The sequence below is a fragment of the Poeciliopsis prolifica genome, unplaced genomic scaffold (genome assembly GCF_027474105.1).
Source record: "Poeciliopsis prolifica strain line A6 unplaced genomic scaffold, Auburn_PproV2 SCAFFOLD019, whole genome shotgun sequence".
Taxonomy (NCBI): Eukaryota; Metazoa; Chordata; class Actinopteri; order Cyprinodontiformes; family Poeciliidae; genus Poeciliopsis; species Poeciliopsis prolifica.
Window position 1 is genome coordinate 9,201,328 of NW_026562394.1, and position 15,076 is coordinate 9,216,403.

Here is a 15,076-nt window from a genome sequence, read left to right on the forward strand (position 1 = left end):
TGTGTGGCAGTTAGTGGAGCTGTGGAGGCAGATGAAGTTTAGGCGAAGGTGTAATTAAAGCTGATTATAGCAAGGCAGACGGGAAGGGGAGAGCAGCACATTTGTCTTCCCCACAAATGAGGTGAGTCTAGGGGGAGCTAGGAATTAGCTGCCTCTCTGTCGCCTGGTCCCCGCCACACCACTTTGTCACAAGGACACTCTTCCAGGAAGACCAGACAGGGTCAAGTGCATGTGTATCACTTGGCATTATTCTTTCGGATGGCGGGCAGGCGGGCTCACCACTGCACCAAGCACAGCGGACTGAAGCAGTTTAAGCAAGCTCGGAGCTGCACCACTTGGCCCCTGTTTCAAAGTCTAGGTTGAGAAAACACTGGATTCTCAGTGCACATAGAGGCTTTTTAATAAAACATCTGTTCATGAGATATAAAACACCTCATATTTAGTACGGAATACGCTATGCGGTCCACAAATTTCCCGATTTGTTATCATCAAACCAAATTCAGAAATGTGTTTACAATGCTGTTATTATTCACAGGTTAGGATGTCAGCATGGCGAACGTGTGTGTCCATCAGCAGTTTTTGATTATGGGCAATATGGCTTTCTACCGAGAGAAGAAGACGTGAACAAACAACTAAATTCTCTCTAATTAAAGTTCTCTATTACTGAGTATTCTTGCATCCAGTCAAAGAGAATGAGCGCCTCTTGTGGTCTGCACCGTGTAAGCACAATATAAAAAAAATTGTTTTGCACACCGACAAAAGTGGCTGTCGACAACAAAGTTGTGAGAATTGAAGCGCATGATTTGATGGTAAGTCGTAGCGCTATTTTAGTGTTTTTGAAGTAGTTCAAAACGCTTGGACCCCAACTGGACAGTTCTTCCCAAAAATCAAGATCCTTTAAAACACAATTAGGGATTCAATAAAGAAGTAATAATCAAGAAGAATGTTGTTGAACTGATTTGAAAAATGCATACAACAGAAGAACCAATTGATTATCTGTCTAATCTATTGGATTTTCTTCACGTTAGTCAGTGGGAGGAGATTCATGCGAGAATCAAGAGTCACCGGAGCTTAAGAGAATATGTTGCAACTCATAATTCTAGGATTTACATTTTTTTTCTATTGTTTTCATCTGCCTGTGTAATTATGTTCAATTGAAGGTTGTTGCATGAACAAAGGTATAAAAAATATTACAAAAAAAAAGGAAACCATCCAAAACCAGATTAACTCTTGAGTTTTCTTTTATTTCTTTATAGGTCAAGTATAGAAAAAACACATTTAGCACAATAATATTAAGTAAACAGTTGCTGCTTATCATTGATAGTAAAAAAAAACCCTAAGCAAAGTAACCTCTTTAAAGAAACCAGGGTAAAGTGGGAATATGGATTTGTTCCGAGCAAACGATGCATCCTATGGATTTTAAATAACCGCTCTCTTACATAATCATGTTTGTCTCTCTCATTCTCTCAAGGGCAACATCAATACAACATCAACTGCAACATCAATACAACACAACTCACACACTATAAATCAGTCAAAGACCCTCTACTTTCCAACAACTGTATTACCTATCGGTTAAATATTCCCAGTCAGCAGAGAAAACCTTCCCTCTGAGGAAAATTCTTTCTTTCAATGTTGAAAGGAGGCTGTGAAAGTATTTGGTGCTTATTGTGATACATTATTTACTGCCGCATTTCCCCGAGATCAGACTTCTGCAGGCGTTTGTTACGCGAGGTGATGAAGTTAGCTGGCCCCAGGTGTCCCCGCAGCAAGAAGCTTAGGGGCGCTTCCATCGCACAAATCACCAGCTGACAACTCAACTGCAGTATTAATCCTACAGAGAAATTCCCCAGCCATATGCTGGCAACGTCAGAAAGATGCATCCATCAGTCTTTTCCGAGCACACGTTGCCCATTTCAAATCGGTTTTGACAGATTCAGATTTTTCTTCTTTTTTTTTTTTTTTCAAGGACAAGAATGCATTAAAGGAGAGAAACTGGGCTAGACATAGCCTTGAAATAGGGACCTGGACTGAATTACAAGAAATCTGTATGTGATTTCCAGAGTTCAAGAAATTGCGAGAACTTTCGGGTTTGAAGCATTCTTTCTGGAACAAAAGTCTGCAACACATTGCTGAAAATGCTGAAAGACCTATACGCTGCCACAAATAGGTGAGACAGAAAAAAAAGTGACAGCTCTGTCCCGTCAATTTAGCTGTTTCATCTCCAGTCTGGTCTGTCGTGCAGGCGACACAAAGGTATTGATTCCTCCCCCCGTTGCCTCCGCTTCTTCCGTCAGGATGAAAACATTCTTCAACATATTCCTGATTCTCCTGTGATCCATAATAGCGGCAGTTGTCTCATTCACATTCGAGATATGACCCTTTCCACGACGTGTGCGGAGGAAGAATGAAATGGGGGGGGAGTATTATCCCTTGTGGTGCTCCGCCTGGTTAGACACGTGACTCCTCACACTCCAATACATTTGTTCTGTTTTGGTAGTGATTGATCCAGGCGATTGTTGAGGCCTCCTCCTGCGTTCTCTGGAGTTTCTGACAAAGCAAATCAGGTTGAAATGTGTTAGATGCGCTGGAGAAATAATAATAATTTAAAAAAAAAAACATATTCCCTACAGTGCTGCCTGCTTTGTCCAGACGATTTGGGGTTTGTTGAAGCAGGTGCATGATGTCATCTTCAACTCCAGCTCCTGCAAGGTGCCTGTTTGGTTACATTTGTACAATGAAAAAATCTCTATGGGAGTTGAGTAGTCTTATTGTTAGGGTTCTGAGTTAATATGAGGTTTTCTTTTTCTGTGTTCTTTAGTCTCTGTCTTTTTTTTTTTTATTAGATCAGACTTGATTTTGTTTTACTTTATTATCTCAGTCCTTTGTGATTCTAGTTCATTTCTTTGTCTCGATATTCTTTGTCACTCTAGTTTAATCATGTTTCTTAGGTCTAGTTGTTCTTAAGTGTGAGGTTTATTTCCTTGTGTACTCTCCCTAGTCCTCCAGGCCACTTTTTCTCCCTCCCCTCAGACCTGCAACTCATTTGTAATCAGCCATCTGCTCCTTGTTTAGTTATCTACCTCCCCAGTATATACACAACCCATTCTCAGTTTCTCCCAGTATACTCTGCTATTTGTCCTGTTTGTTCATTGTTGTCCCTGCTGGCTTTTTTCCTCATGGATTATTGGTTTTGTTCTGCTCTGGCTCCCTGTGTTCCCTGTGATTTTTGCAAGTTTTTGTTGTTGTGTGGTGTGTTGTTTGTCTTAGTTTTTAACAGACATCCTTCATCTACCAGCTGGCTTTCTGCATTTGGGTCCACTTTAAAACAACATGCCATGACACTTATGATTTGAGGGACGAAGGTGATGAAGGTGGAATTTGGTTGTTCTGCATTTGAAACAGTTTAACCTGCTTTTTGCACACTTCTGACACCTATTGGCTGAGTCAGACTTCATAAAAAGCTTACAGCGCCCCAAATTTAGGAAAACCCAAAGATTTTTCATTTATTTATGTATTTTTTTTTTTGAATGCATACTTTTCAGCCACTGTAGATTACATAAAATTCACAGATTGACATCAGGTGAGTTGTATTATTTTTGGATTTTTACGAACCTGAGTAACACTGAAGAGCTTTGGCATTTTGCAATTAAAAATATGCATCCTATGGCCAAGTTATCCATTTAAAAAAACTAATTTATAGAGCCTACATGCTGTTATTTGATGTGTGCAGAGTTCTTTGTTCTAACAGCTTTAATAAATAGGGGAATAAATTTAAGATCTTAGTTTTTTTTTTTTATTTAACCAGATGATCATTAGACATTACTCCTCACTGGAAAAGAGGTCGATTCTGGTTTCTCACCAGTTGATTGGAGCATCTGTGAATTTCTCAATACCACAGTGATATTATGTGGTATTTATTTAAGTGAAAATAAAACGTAGCCTTATGCACGAAATGCTCTATGCACGTCACTTAAAAAAGTGAGTAAGAGAGACTCACAAAGTAATTGCAAAAGAAACCCTACCATTCTGGAATAGCAAAAAACAAAGTATTCCCAAACCTTTTATTGTTTGATCCACAATTACTTCCACCTATTTGTCATCACAGGTACAGCCAGCGAATACGGATTTCTCCGAAGCTCTGCCGCCTCGTGTCCGCGAGCCACTCATCTGAAAACTCTGACCGCGCCGCGCGTTTGTCGGCGTCCTCCGACGTTGTGTCCAGAGGCAGCACTATTTGCGCCGAGGAGGAAGCGCTCAGCCTGTAAAGCGGCACTGCGGCATCGCCGGTATCACTGCGCCCCGGTCTCCCTTCCTTCTCCGGGATCCTCGAGCTCGGATCTGGGGAGAGGAGGAGGAGGAGGAGGAGGAGGTGGTGGAGCAGGAGGAGGTGCCCTGTGGTTTTTTCCTTTGCGGGGATTTATTTCGCCAGCTCTTGTGCGTTATCTATTTTTTTTCTCCCCCCCTCCCCCACCCACCCCATCCCAGCCCTCCCCCCCTCTTCTGACCAGGAGGCCTTCAACTTGTCCGGACGGTCCCTTCCTCACTCGCAAGGGTTTGCATTTCTTGGTTTTGCATGACGTGTCTTGGAGCTCTTAAAGAAAGAAAGGAAAAAGAGAGAGAGAAAAAAGAGAGGCTTGCTTTTGTTGTGTGTTCTTATAGTGGAAAATGAGGCTTGAAGAGGGAGAGACAGAGAAAGACAGAGAGAGAGAGAGAAAGAGAGAGAGAGAGAGCGCGAGCCGGAGCAGGAGGCAGTGCCAGTCCGCTGCCGCTGCCGCGGGTTTCACTGTTTCCACAGCCGGAGATCCGTACTGACAGCACAGGCGGACAAAACGGGACTGTGAGCGAGGACGAGGCGAAGAGTCTCCGCTGAGGAGGAAGAGCCAGGGAGAGTGCCGGAACACAGTTTGTTTCAAATAAGCAAATAGCATGGGGAGCTTGCGCGTGCGTGCGTGCGTGTTTGTGTGTGTGTGTACGGCGTGCGCGCGAGTCACCGGATGAGTGTCGGCACGAGGCTTCAGGGTTAAATGCATAGTTTAAGAAAAGACAAAAAAAAAAAAAAAAAAAAAAACAAGCGAACGGTGACGTTACAGTGAAGGTGTTTTTTTTTATTTTTTATTTTCTGTTCACCCCTCGCCGCCCCCCCCCCTCTCCTCTCCGGATTGGCATAACTGCATGAAATGTGTCCTGAAATGATCCCTGCATCTGTAAATGCTTGCATGGTCGCTTGGTGGACGTGCCTTTGTTTTGGATTTGTGTTTTTCTTTAATGGGAAAACTGCACGTTTTATACTTTGCGGGGTGTAGCGTGTGTGTGTGTGTGTGTGTGTGTGTGTGTGTGTGTGTGTGTGTGCGTGCATTGCATGGGCTGCAGAATTCCAGATGAGCTCCATTGCATCGTCTCCTTGGACACACTGGCTGTCATGCAAAGTTGGGAATGACGGTTGACTGAGACAAATCAGTTGTCTGCAGAAATGACGTGTCTCCTCTTTGTTCCAACCTATTGCCTTGAGGGGCTCTTCAGAAAAAAGCTTCAAGTTTGCGGGGTGAAGTTATCTTGTGCTCCTTTATGTCTGAGTGATGCAATGGGTCAAAATAGTTATTTTTGGATGCGTTAAGTGGCTGGTGGTTTGCTATAGGACAATGTCGGAATGATTTTCTGGGGGTTTGTTGTCACCCTCTTGATTCCTTAAACGGATGGAAAATAGGCCTGCAAGCTGTTGAATGTTGCAGAGTAATCTTATAAAGCATCCACATGCCTTCAGTGTCAGACAGTGGAGGTATGCACTGGTGAGTGGTGTGGTTCAGTGCAGAATGACATCACTAAAGAGTCATGGCATTTGTCCGGATTTCCTTTCTCTTTGATGTTTTTTTTTATTTTGTTCTTGGTTAGATGACAGAATTATATCAAAAGTGTTCACTCTGTGTGTGTTATCTATGATTTGTTATGGTTTTGGATCAACACCAATGCAGATGTGATTTCAAACTGCTGATAAGCTAATGTTTGGGGTGGAGGTGCACCGATCACCAATCTTTAAAAAACACCCGACTGGCCGATTCCGAATTTGGTCGATACGATTTCCCTGCATGAAAAGTAGCTAAATTGCTATTTTGGCAACAGCGGGGTGACTGTTGTTTCACAAGTAGATGAGGTTGGTGGATATTACTGGTTTCTCATGCAAGCATCACCCGATCCGATGGCGGATCACCTAAAATTAAGAAAATGTGGGCTAATTTATTGCTTAGGACCTGAAATTCTTAAGGTTTACATTTGATCCCAAAATCTTACATCTTTATTTTTAGAAATTTCTTTGGAAGTTTCAAAGCCTTCATGGCACGATACAGAACACTGATCCAAATAATGAATCACGCACAAAATTTAACTCCAAGCCTTCCAGTTCTGCATCTTATTTAGGAATCTCTGCCAGTATAATTGTGTTGTATGCTATGTTGGTTAATTAATCAGGTAGTGAGTCTGCATTCAGGCTTCTTAACGGACATGTGGCTTGCAGCTTTCCAATAGCAATTTTTAGTAGCTTTTTTCTACTTAGAGTGACTGGTGCTGCTTGTTACATTTTTTCACATTTTCCAGAACAAAATTAATCTTTCGGCTACCAAACGTGTGGCCATCTCACCAGCAAAGCGCAGCAACAGGTTGGGGAGGGAGCAGTGCTTGGTTTTTTGTGTGGTCCACAGAGCAGGAGAGAGTTCACAGTCGCATAATGCTTTATTTAGGGTTCCTAAAAATAAATCCCAAACGGAGACTAAAAGTTCTAGTAACTCACTACTACATGTCTGTATTGACAGATAAATGCTAGAAGTTATTCACACACAGTTACCATATTTATTCCGGTTTTTTAAATGGGGAATTGGAGATGTCTTACACATTTTATGAGTACCACTCCACAGGAAAAAAAGAGCCAAACTCATGTTGCATCTTTCTAGTCCGACTGACCTCACAAAACACTTGTGTTCAAAGACACTCATCCACCAAGCCAATCTTTCAAACCTTCATACACCAAATTGTTGCCTTTAAATGCCATGGCTTTCAAGAAGACATGTACATGTGGTGGGGAAAGCTAGCATCAAACCCCCAACTTTCAGATTGCCATACAGCTACTCTCCTGACTCCGCTGAGTACCGCTCCACGCTTCCTTTTGTTCTGCCGGCTTGGTCTTTGAAAGCTTGTGTGTGTGTGCAGGATATCGATGGGCTGATTAGTGATTTATGAATGACCAGAGGCAGCTTCCATCTCATCTTTGTGTGTAGAAAAGCGGAGTGTTCTGTGAAAGAGGCAGCAGTTTAGCATCCCGTTTGGTAAAGGTTTGTCGACAGTTACGATCTCTATTCCGAGGCTCAAAGACCCGGTTGTGGGAGAACCCAGAGTTTACTCACCAGATGTGATTCTAGCTGTCCTCATAAAACATTCATACTGCGTTGTGCACAGTAGCATGCAGCACCCTCTACAACAGTGACTTAACTAAATGACCTTTGCAGAGTGAACATGTGCAAATGCATGCTCTCTCTCTCACTTTTTCTGTCTTGATTCTTGCAGGTGTGAGGTCGCCGTCCCGAGACCAGAGGTGTCAGTCGGGGAAGAAAAATGTGGCAGCACCTGTTCACCTTACTCTGGAGGGATAAGTTCACTGAACAGACATTTGCTTTAACTTGAAGAGGCCCTACTTTGATGGAATTGGGAGCTTAGTGATGGCATGATGGATTTGATGGACCGCCTTTGGGAATCTTTAAGTGGAACCCAGCTCGATTGAGTGACTTGATGCAGTTTGGAATTTCCTCTAAAAGTCTTTATCTCTTGGATATTACCCATTTGTGTTGGATCTAACCAACTGACAACACCTTCTGGGATATTGTGGAAGTTCTCCTCCAGAGGCTTTTCACTCAAAGGTTTGAGACTTTCGAGGGCGGTGGGTTTTCACCTGGATGTTCGCCATGAAGGACGTGGACGGACCTCGGTCTAGCAACCAGCGGAAAAAGAGGAAGTCGAGGTCGGAGAGGAATCGGAAGAGGAGATCGAACGGGATAAGGAGCAACCACGTCAAAGGCTCGGTGTTTCGCCTCTCCTCAGACTCCGAGCGGGAGGCGGAACGGGAGCCCTCCTCGTCCCGGCCTCGACCTCCGCGGAGGAAGCGAAAGGAGTCTACTTCGGCCGAGGAGGACATCATCGATGGCTTCTCCATCACAGGCTTCGTCACCCTTGAGGCTCTAGAGGTGAGTCACTGACTTTTAAAAATTTGTTTTTAATCTTTGCCTTTAAATTGAACCTAAGACCCTTTAAATTTCAAGATAAGGTTTGCCTGTGTTCTTGGAAGTCCCATCGTGTTGCCTTCTCTCTGCATATTTGGCTGCTCTGCGATCTAGTGTTGAGCAGATGTTGCTTTAAATGCACTGCTGTAGCCAGAGATTACCATCTGTGTCACAAAAAAAGGGGCTGCTATTGTTGCTGAATGTACTGCTCTGGGTATGCTTTCACAACTTCTCCAGCAGATAAGGAGCTGTGCAGCTGTGGCAGCAGTGAGTCTTTGTGGACTTTTAAGAGAAAAAGCAATTTGATCCGCACTACGACAATTTATTCTGAGAGGGAGTGATTTATTGCATGCTGGCTATCCATTTTCCTCGATATCCAAACGCAGCCAAGTCTGTGTTCCAGAGGTCTGAATTATGACTTGTAGAGCACAACTGTTACATTTTTCTGTTATAAATATGTGATGGCCAAGGGAGCAATGTTTTATTAAGATACCGGGACTCCAAAAGCCACTAGAACATCTCGAGTGTTTCCTTGGGTGTGGAATCTGAAAATTGTACTAGATATTTTCAAATATATTGCTTGTTTTGGTGATAAACTATGATGCCATCATATGTGTCAGACTTGTTAATCTGTTCACTGCACAAGTAAATTACATCTGGGGCCAGTAGAGGACGGATAGTATTTTTAGCCCTCTATGTGTGTCAGTTTTTGCTGTGATAGTACCAATAAGACTTTTCATGGACTTTATGGTGTTTTTAAAAATTATGACTGATTCTGATTTTTTTTAATCAAAAAAAAATATTTAGCTAAATAACATTTAGCTAAATAGTTAAATATTCTAATTTAACTGTTTAGCTATTTCTAGATTAATTATGCAAGTTTTTGTGGGGTCATGTTTACCAGAAGAAACTTGGGGTGCATTCACACCAGCCCTGTTTAGTCCGCTTTAATCATGCTCTGGTTTGTTTGACTAGAAAGTCTGGTTTGTTTGTGGAGGTGTGAATGTGTAATCAAACTCTGATATAGACCAAAACAATTATCTCAGGTCTGCCCGCAAACTTTAGGTCTTGACTCGGTTGACGTGAACTCTGGTGTGGTTAGAATGCGTATGTCAATACCAAGAGGACCGGAGATCACTTCAAAAGCAGGAAGTGGACCATTGCACAGGGCATTTTGCGTAAATACAACTAAAACAAATGCGCATCTCTTGGGCTAGTGCTTACTTGGTAACATATTCAGTGATGCTGAAACTAAACAGACATAAAGGGGAGATGGCTGGTGAACTTGTTCATGCCTGTAGTCACGCTCCATGTTTTGTTAAAGGGAAAGCCGATTGCGAAAAGAAGCCGATTGAACCGTACCGATGTGTGTCTATGATCATGTGTCGGAGGCCGAGAGCTCTCATTAGGCTGTATTAAATTCAGAGTAACATAATGTGTAACTGGCTGTTGTCCCAGAAACCTTGACATCTTGCCCTAATCTTACGCTTGGAGGGGCACCAGGTGGTCGTATCACGTCTAGTGATTTGTTCTTCAGTTGAAAAGGTTTCTTTAGTTTATTTTTAGATACTGTCTGAGTTTTTTTCGGTCTCATCATCCTAAGTAGTATATTACGGTTATGCCTCAGGGTTTTTTTTTTAAATGCACACTTAGCACTGTGTAGGTTTTGTTGCTTGTGTTACATAAGCAGACAGACCATCAGCACTTGTTTTTACACTATGAGGTAGTCACCCTGGTTGTCTGTTATTGTCATACTCACTACCTGCTTCAGCTCGAATCTCTCTCTGCTGCAGAAAATGGAGCAGAGAGGAGCAACAATGGTGTCACCATGACCCGGCTCAGAGGTCCATAATAAACCGGGAGATACACCATGTACTTTGAAGACTTTAAAAACCACATTCAATCAAGTGAAGGTTAAAACGAACGTCTCTAATATGAAATGTAAAAATTAGTGCTCTGTGGTGTCATCGAGTGGAGTGATGTTGCAAGTGTGGATCTGCAAAATAGAGCTGGATCTGGCCATGAGTGACTGAGGAAGAACAGGTTAAAGCCACGATTGTTGGGAAAGGGCTTTAGAGAGGTCAGCTAGGAGTTGGCAGCTTCTGAAAAAAGAAGCTCACATCCTGGACCAACACCACATCAGATGATTGGACTAGTCCAATGTCTCATTAGACTGCTAATGAGAACAAAATAACTGTTTCCCCCCACCCCTAAGAACCATGCTTAAATTTGAATAGAGAGTAACATTATGAACTTTATCATGATAAATTTCTTATCATGACAAGAATTTTAACTCCATGATCCTGTGAGCAATTTAGTGAAACAAATCACACTTATTTATGTGAGAATAACGAATGCTGTTTAATCGTCACTTTCATCGTTGTCATCATAGTACCGCAAAATATCCGGATGAAATTTACATCCACCCCCTGTAGAGAGAAGAAGATAAAACTTCTTGTGGATAATGTCTTCAGATGGAAACAGCCTCTTCTAATCCCCACTGTGCTAATTTATTCTGAGTTCATCACTTCATTCATCGCTTAAAGATGAGCAATAATAAATGAGCTATGGATTATATCAAAAGGCCTACACTAGGGGAAAACAATCTTTCCCTCAGAAATACCATACGATGGATTCACAGCCATCTAAACAACCTGCTTGTTGATCATAACACTCAAGGATCAGCGAAACACTGCACTTTTTTAAGATCACAAGAATTTCACTTGTGGAAAAAGAGATTTATTTTAGCTCGACATAAAGTAATGATGAAGGCCATTTAAATGAAAGCTTTGCAGAAGGAACTAAAATGTTGAAGAAAAGTCCGAATCGAGTTTTCATACACAAAATAAAGAAAAATGTGGACTAAGGGTTAATGGACAATTTAATTTTTCAACTGAGATCAAAAACGGGGCACAGTGACAGGTGTCTTTTTGTAATTCTTTTGCAGAAACATTTTCATCGAGAAAACACCTTAGCAGCAGCTTATTTGAGCATTTCGAAGCTCCCCGTTGTGTCTGTCTAGATTTTCACTCCTTTGTATTAACGCATATTGAGTTACTTTTGCCCATTAGAACTGGCAGTTATGTGTTTTTAGAGACGGGCTCAAATATTTGGAGTTGAGCTTTCCACTCTAAACTGTTTGAATTACATTTACTTTGTAAAACACAGAGTTCTGATTGAATTTGAAGCGAAAGAAAAGAGAAATTTGGGGGAAAAAAAATTTCATATCTGAATACTGGATACTCTGACAAGAAATCAATGAAATGGATCATTAAAAATTGCGTCTGAAAGAAGAGCGATGTTCTTTTTATAAGGCTGTGAAAGTCCTCCACTTGTATTTTTCTGCTCTTGACATTTTTGTTTTCCTTCCTCTGACACACTACCAGGATTCGGTGTATTCTATTTACCTTCCAGCTTCGATCTAATGTCTGCTGGCCCAAACAATTATTAGCTCTGAAATCCAGTTTCACACCAATCTGTCTCACGGACGCACACAGACGGTGGGATTATGAGGGATTCCCCCTGAAATAAGGTGGAGATAACCGGGGTCACCGGGTGTGAGCGTGGGGAGGATTTTCATGACTCAAGACGTGAAATTAATTGATGACTTGCTGTACCTGATTGGCTCTTCACACTGAGAGATAAAAGGGACAAGACACCAGTTAGAGATCCACCAATCAATTATGGACAGACCAAGTGATCAATTTTCCGTTGATTTTTTTTTTTCTGTGACTGGGGATCATCAGAGGTGTAACGATACATAAAACTTACAAGATGAGACGAAAAGCCATATGGCGTTTGCGAAAACGAGATGGGACAAGATTGTAATAGTTCTTGTCGAGAAAAATTAAAAGATTAAATTTATGTCGCTAAAAAGTCTTTGCACTTGTCTAGGTTTTGCCACAATCTCAACAACTTGATGATATCTTTGTATTTCTGGTTTCTTGACACTCTTGAGGCCACAGGACAGTTCGTGAACGCCGTGACCGTGATGTAGTTGAACGTACATAGCCATGGCGATGCTGTAGTAGTAGTTGTGGTAGATGCTGTAGAGTAGTTGTGGTAGTTTCTTTACAATTTCACCAGGAAAATTGTGACCTCATGCTTTCTCGCAAACTAATACTCGCAAAATAGCGGCCACCTCCATGAGAAATATGGCGGCGTCTCTTGTATGTCGCGCTTTTGCTACAATCTGCATCTGCAAACGTTGAAAAATTGGATTTTGTTTTTCTGCTTTTCATTAAATGCATCAAAACGAAGCAGTTCTAACATTGTGAATGTACTATGATGCATACTTGAGTTTAGCTAAAACAAAAAGGTCAGTGATGGATTGATGGAGATAAATCTGTTATCCCTGGATGTTCTGTTAGATTATAAACGAAGACCTGGACCAAAGAAGATAGCAATTCTTTTTGTCTGCATTCCTGAAAGAAAAAAAAACATTGGTATCAATCTAAGTCAGAATCCCCATGTCAGACCTGAAAGTTGACCGGATATTGGTGTTGAGTAAATAAAGAGCGTTGCTCCCACACAGCTCTGTACGGACGGTCGGTTTCCATTTAATAATGTGACATTTTCTGCTCTGTGCTGTTCATGGGATGATTCTGTCAGCACGCCAGCTTTTTCAAAACAATTGATTTGTCTGGCTCACCCCCAGAAGTGGAGGGTCTAAAGACAGGCAGTGAGAAACACACCGATTTAATAATGCACAGCAAGAAACAAGCTAATGGTAAATCAAATGCATCGGCGGAAGACAAAAGAACTGGACAAGGCAGAGACAGACAGTTTGTTAAGCTTTGTTTCACAAATCAAAGCCGGTGGGACAAGAACTTGCTCATTGAGCCGGTTTTATAGGACAGTTGTTGTTGGACCATGCCGCCTCGACAGATATTTGTGTTCACTTAATAGATCCACTTTCAGCCGTTTTTTTTTTTTCACCTTCTAGAGATTTGTGTGTTCAGTAAAAGACGGATAATTTGTTTGTGTGTGTTCTTTTTTTTAATTCCAGTAACGGGTTTGCTGTAAGTTTTATATGACCTCAAAGAAATGAAGGTATTGCTGTGCTTCCCGGCCGTAAACACGTCATAACGCCTTAATGAAGCAGATCGACGTGTCCCGGTGCTGTTCCCTCTCGGTGTGCAGTAGTTTAACAGGCTCAGGATGTCTTTTATTGGGAAATGAGCTGACTCGGGGGTTCTTTATAAACTCTGTACATTCAGCATTCTGTTTGTGCATTGGATCCCTTTGGCTGATGGTGTACTCCGGTGTTACTCAGCTGATTGGGTACTTTGTTGGCTCAAATGCGGGGGATATATGTATTCCACGTGATGGAGCTTTGCCCTATATAAGCAGATGAAACACAAGACAAATAAATGTCTTGTCTTGTCTGTTGCTTTATGGCAGAGCCATAAAACAACAGCTTTATGGCTCTGCTTAAATAAATGGACTTTAAGTGGAACAGACGCAAACAAACACTAAGTTTTAAAAGGGGAAATTATTTCAAGCGCCACTTTGTTGCCTAATTAGCTTGGTCTGGTTTTGTAATTAGTGAACATGTCCCATTTTCTAAGCACCGCCTGCTCATCAGGCGTTTTATGTGACCTTGTGTAGTTTTTTATATACCAGTATCTAAAGAAACGTTCCCTACATGTTCCCCTTCATTCAAATGCTTATCCCGGTCTGTACATTTAAGTGAGACACTTGGTAATAAAGCTGCTGCTAGAAAAAAAAACGGTAGCCCTGATTCTCTTTAAAACGTGATCTTAACTCGGGCATTGCACAAAATAAATTCATTACGTCCTGGATGCCAGATCCCAGTTCCCACAAAATGGAATCAGAACATTGAATTTACTGGTCATGTGTGGTCACGAGCTGCGTTTCCATTGCAAATGCGCGTGAAAGTTTGTCAAAACACAAATTTGCAATTGCTGTGTTGTCATTGAATAAACGCAATTACAGAACGCATGGCCTGCCATCATCCTCCACCTACTTCCTGCGGGAGGAAGTAGGAGGATAAACTATTCTTTTACATCTTTTTCAAGGTTTGAAATGCTGGCCTGTTGGTGTAGGCTTCTGTTGCCTTTGATTACTCATAAAAGACACTTGAAATTCCTTTTTGGATCAAAAACAGCCCATTGATGAAATATGATACAATTGGACTGCAGCTCTATCAGGTACAGGGATTGGTTTGCGCCAGTGGCAACAGCTGGTTGTTGATCATGTGACTTCTGTGATGTGAAAAATTGTTTCCATTTCAGAAATAAACAAATCTCGAATGGCGAAACTCTGCCCCCCCCCACACACACTTTATCCAAGTACCAAAATGTTCAATCGAATCACAAGACATTCTTTTTTCAAAAGCAGCCAACTTTGTCATAAAAAAGGGGTGTATATGAAGTTTAACAGTATAAAAATAAGACTAAGAAGACTCAATATTAGCTTCTGCACTAGCATAAAAATGGTTTACAGCATGAACCACAGCATATTGTGGTATATTTGGTTTATGTAAACAAACAAAATGGGCAGTTTTAAACGTTTTTGGAAGGAATCTCGTGTATTTGCAGATGTTCACTATTCATAGACGGCTGCAGACCCGAACCTCCACAAGTACCAGGCGTCTACCGTACCTTATTGCAACATAAAGATCTGGTTTGGTCAAGCTCTCATTCTCCATCCCTGTAAAAGAATAAAACTGTAATGTTCCTCTCTACTTTATTTTTGATGCTGCTTTTAAAGGTTTTGGTGGCGCAAAATATTGTTCTGCGCTTCAGTTCTGTACAGCAATGTTGCACAGGAGCGTTTTCGATCGGTAC

The 15,076-nt window shown here is 41.6% G+C and overlaps 1 protein-coding gene and 1 long non-coding RNA gene across 22 annotated transcripts in view; one reads left to right on the plus strand and one right to left on the minus strand.

Moving 5' to 3' along the window:
- Positions 1-1,262: 1,262 nt before the first annotated feature.
- Positions 1,263-4,348, minus strand: LOC129368802 (uncharacterized). Its single transcript, XR_008606894.1, has 3 exons — positions 4,062-4,348; positions 2,632-2,716; positions 1,263-2,550 (listed from the first exon to the last, which is right to left on the minus strand). It is a non-coding gene; the product is annotated as an uncharacterized LOC129368802 (long non-coding RNA).
- Positions 4,349-4,381: 33 nt separating this feature from the next.
- auts2a (activator of transcription and developmental regulator AUTS2 a) overlaps positions 4,382-15,076 on the plus strand; it is a 305,230-nt gene continuing 294,535 nt past the window's right edge. For 10 of the 21 annotated variants that reach the window (XM_055043908.1, XM_055043905.1, XM_055043918.1 and 7 more), the window contains exon 1: positions 5,149-8,228. In XM_055043908.1, the coding sequence (XP_054899883.1) occupies positions 7,941-8,228 (288 nt within the window). In that variant the 5' untranslated portion in view covers positions 5,149-7,940. Of the gene's footprint in view, positions 4,438-4,501; positions 4,906-5,057; positions 5,099-5,148; positions 8,229-15,076 lie in introns of those variants that run through there. The other 11 variants (XM_055043909.1, XM_055043914.1, XM_055043922.1 and 8 more) reach the window with 6 other exon arrangements.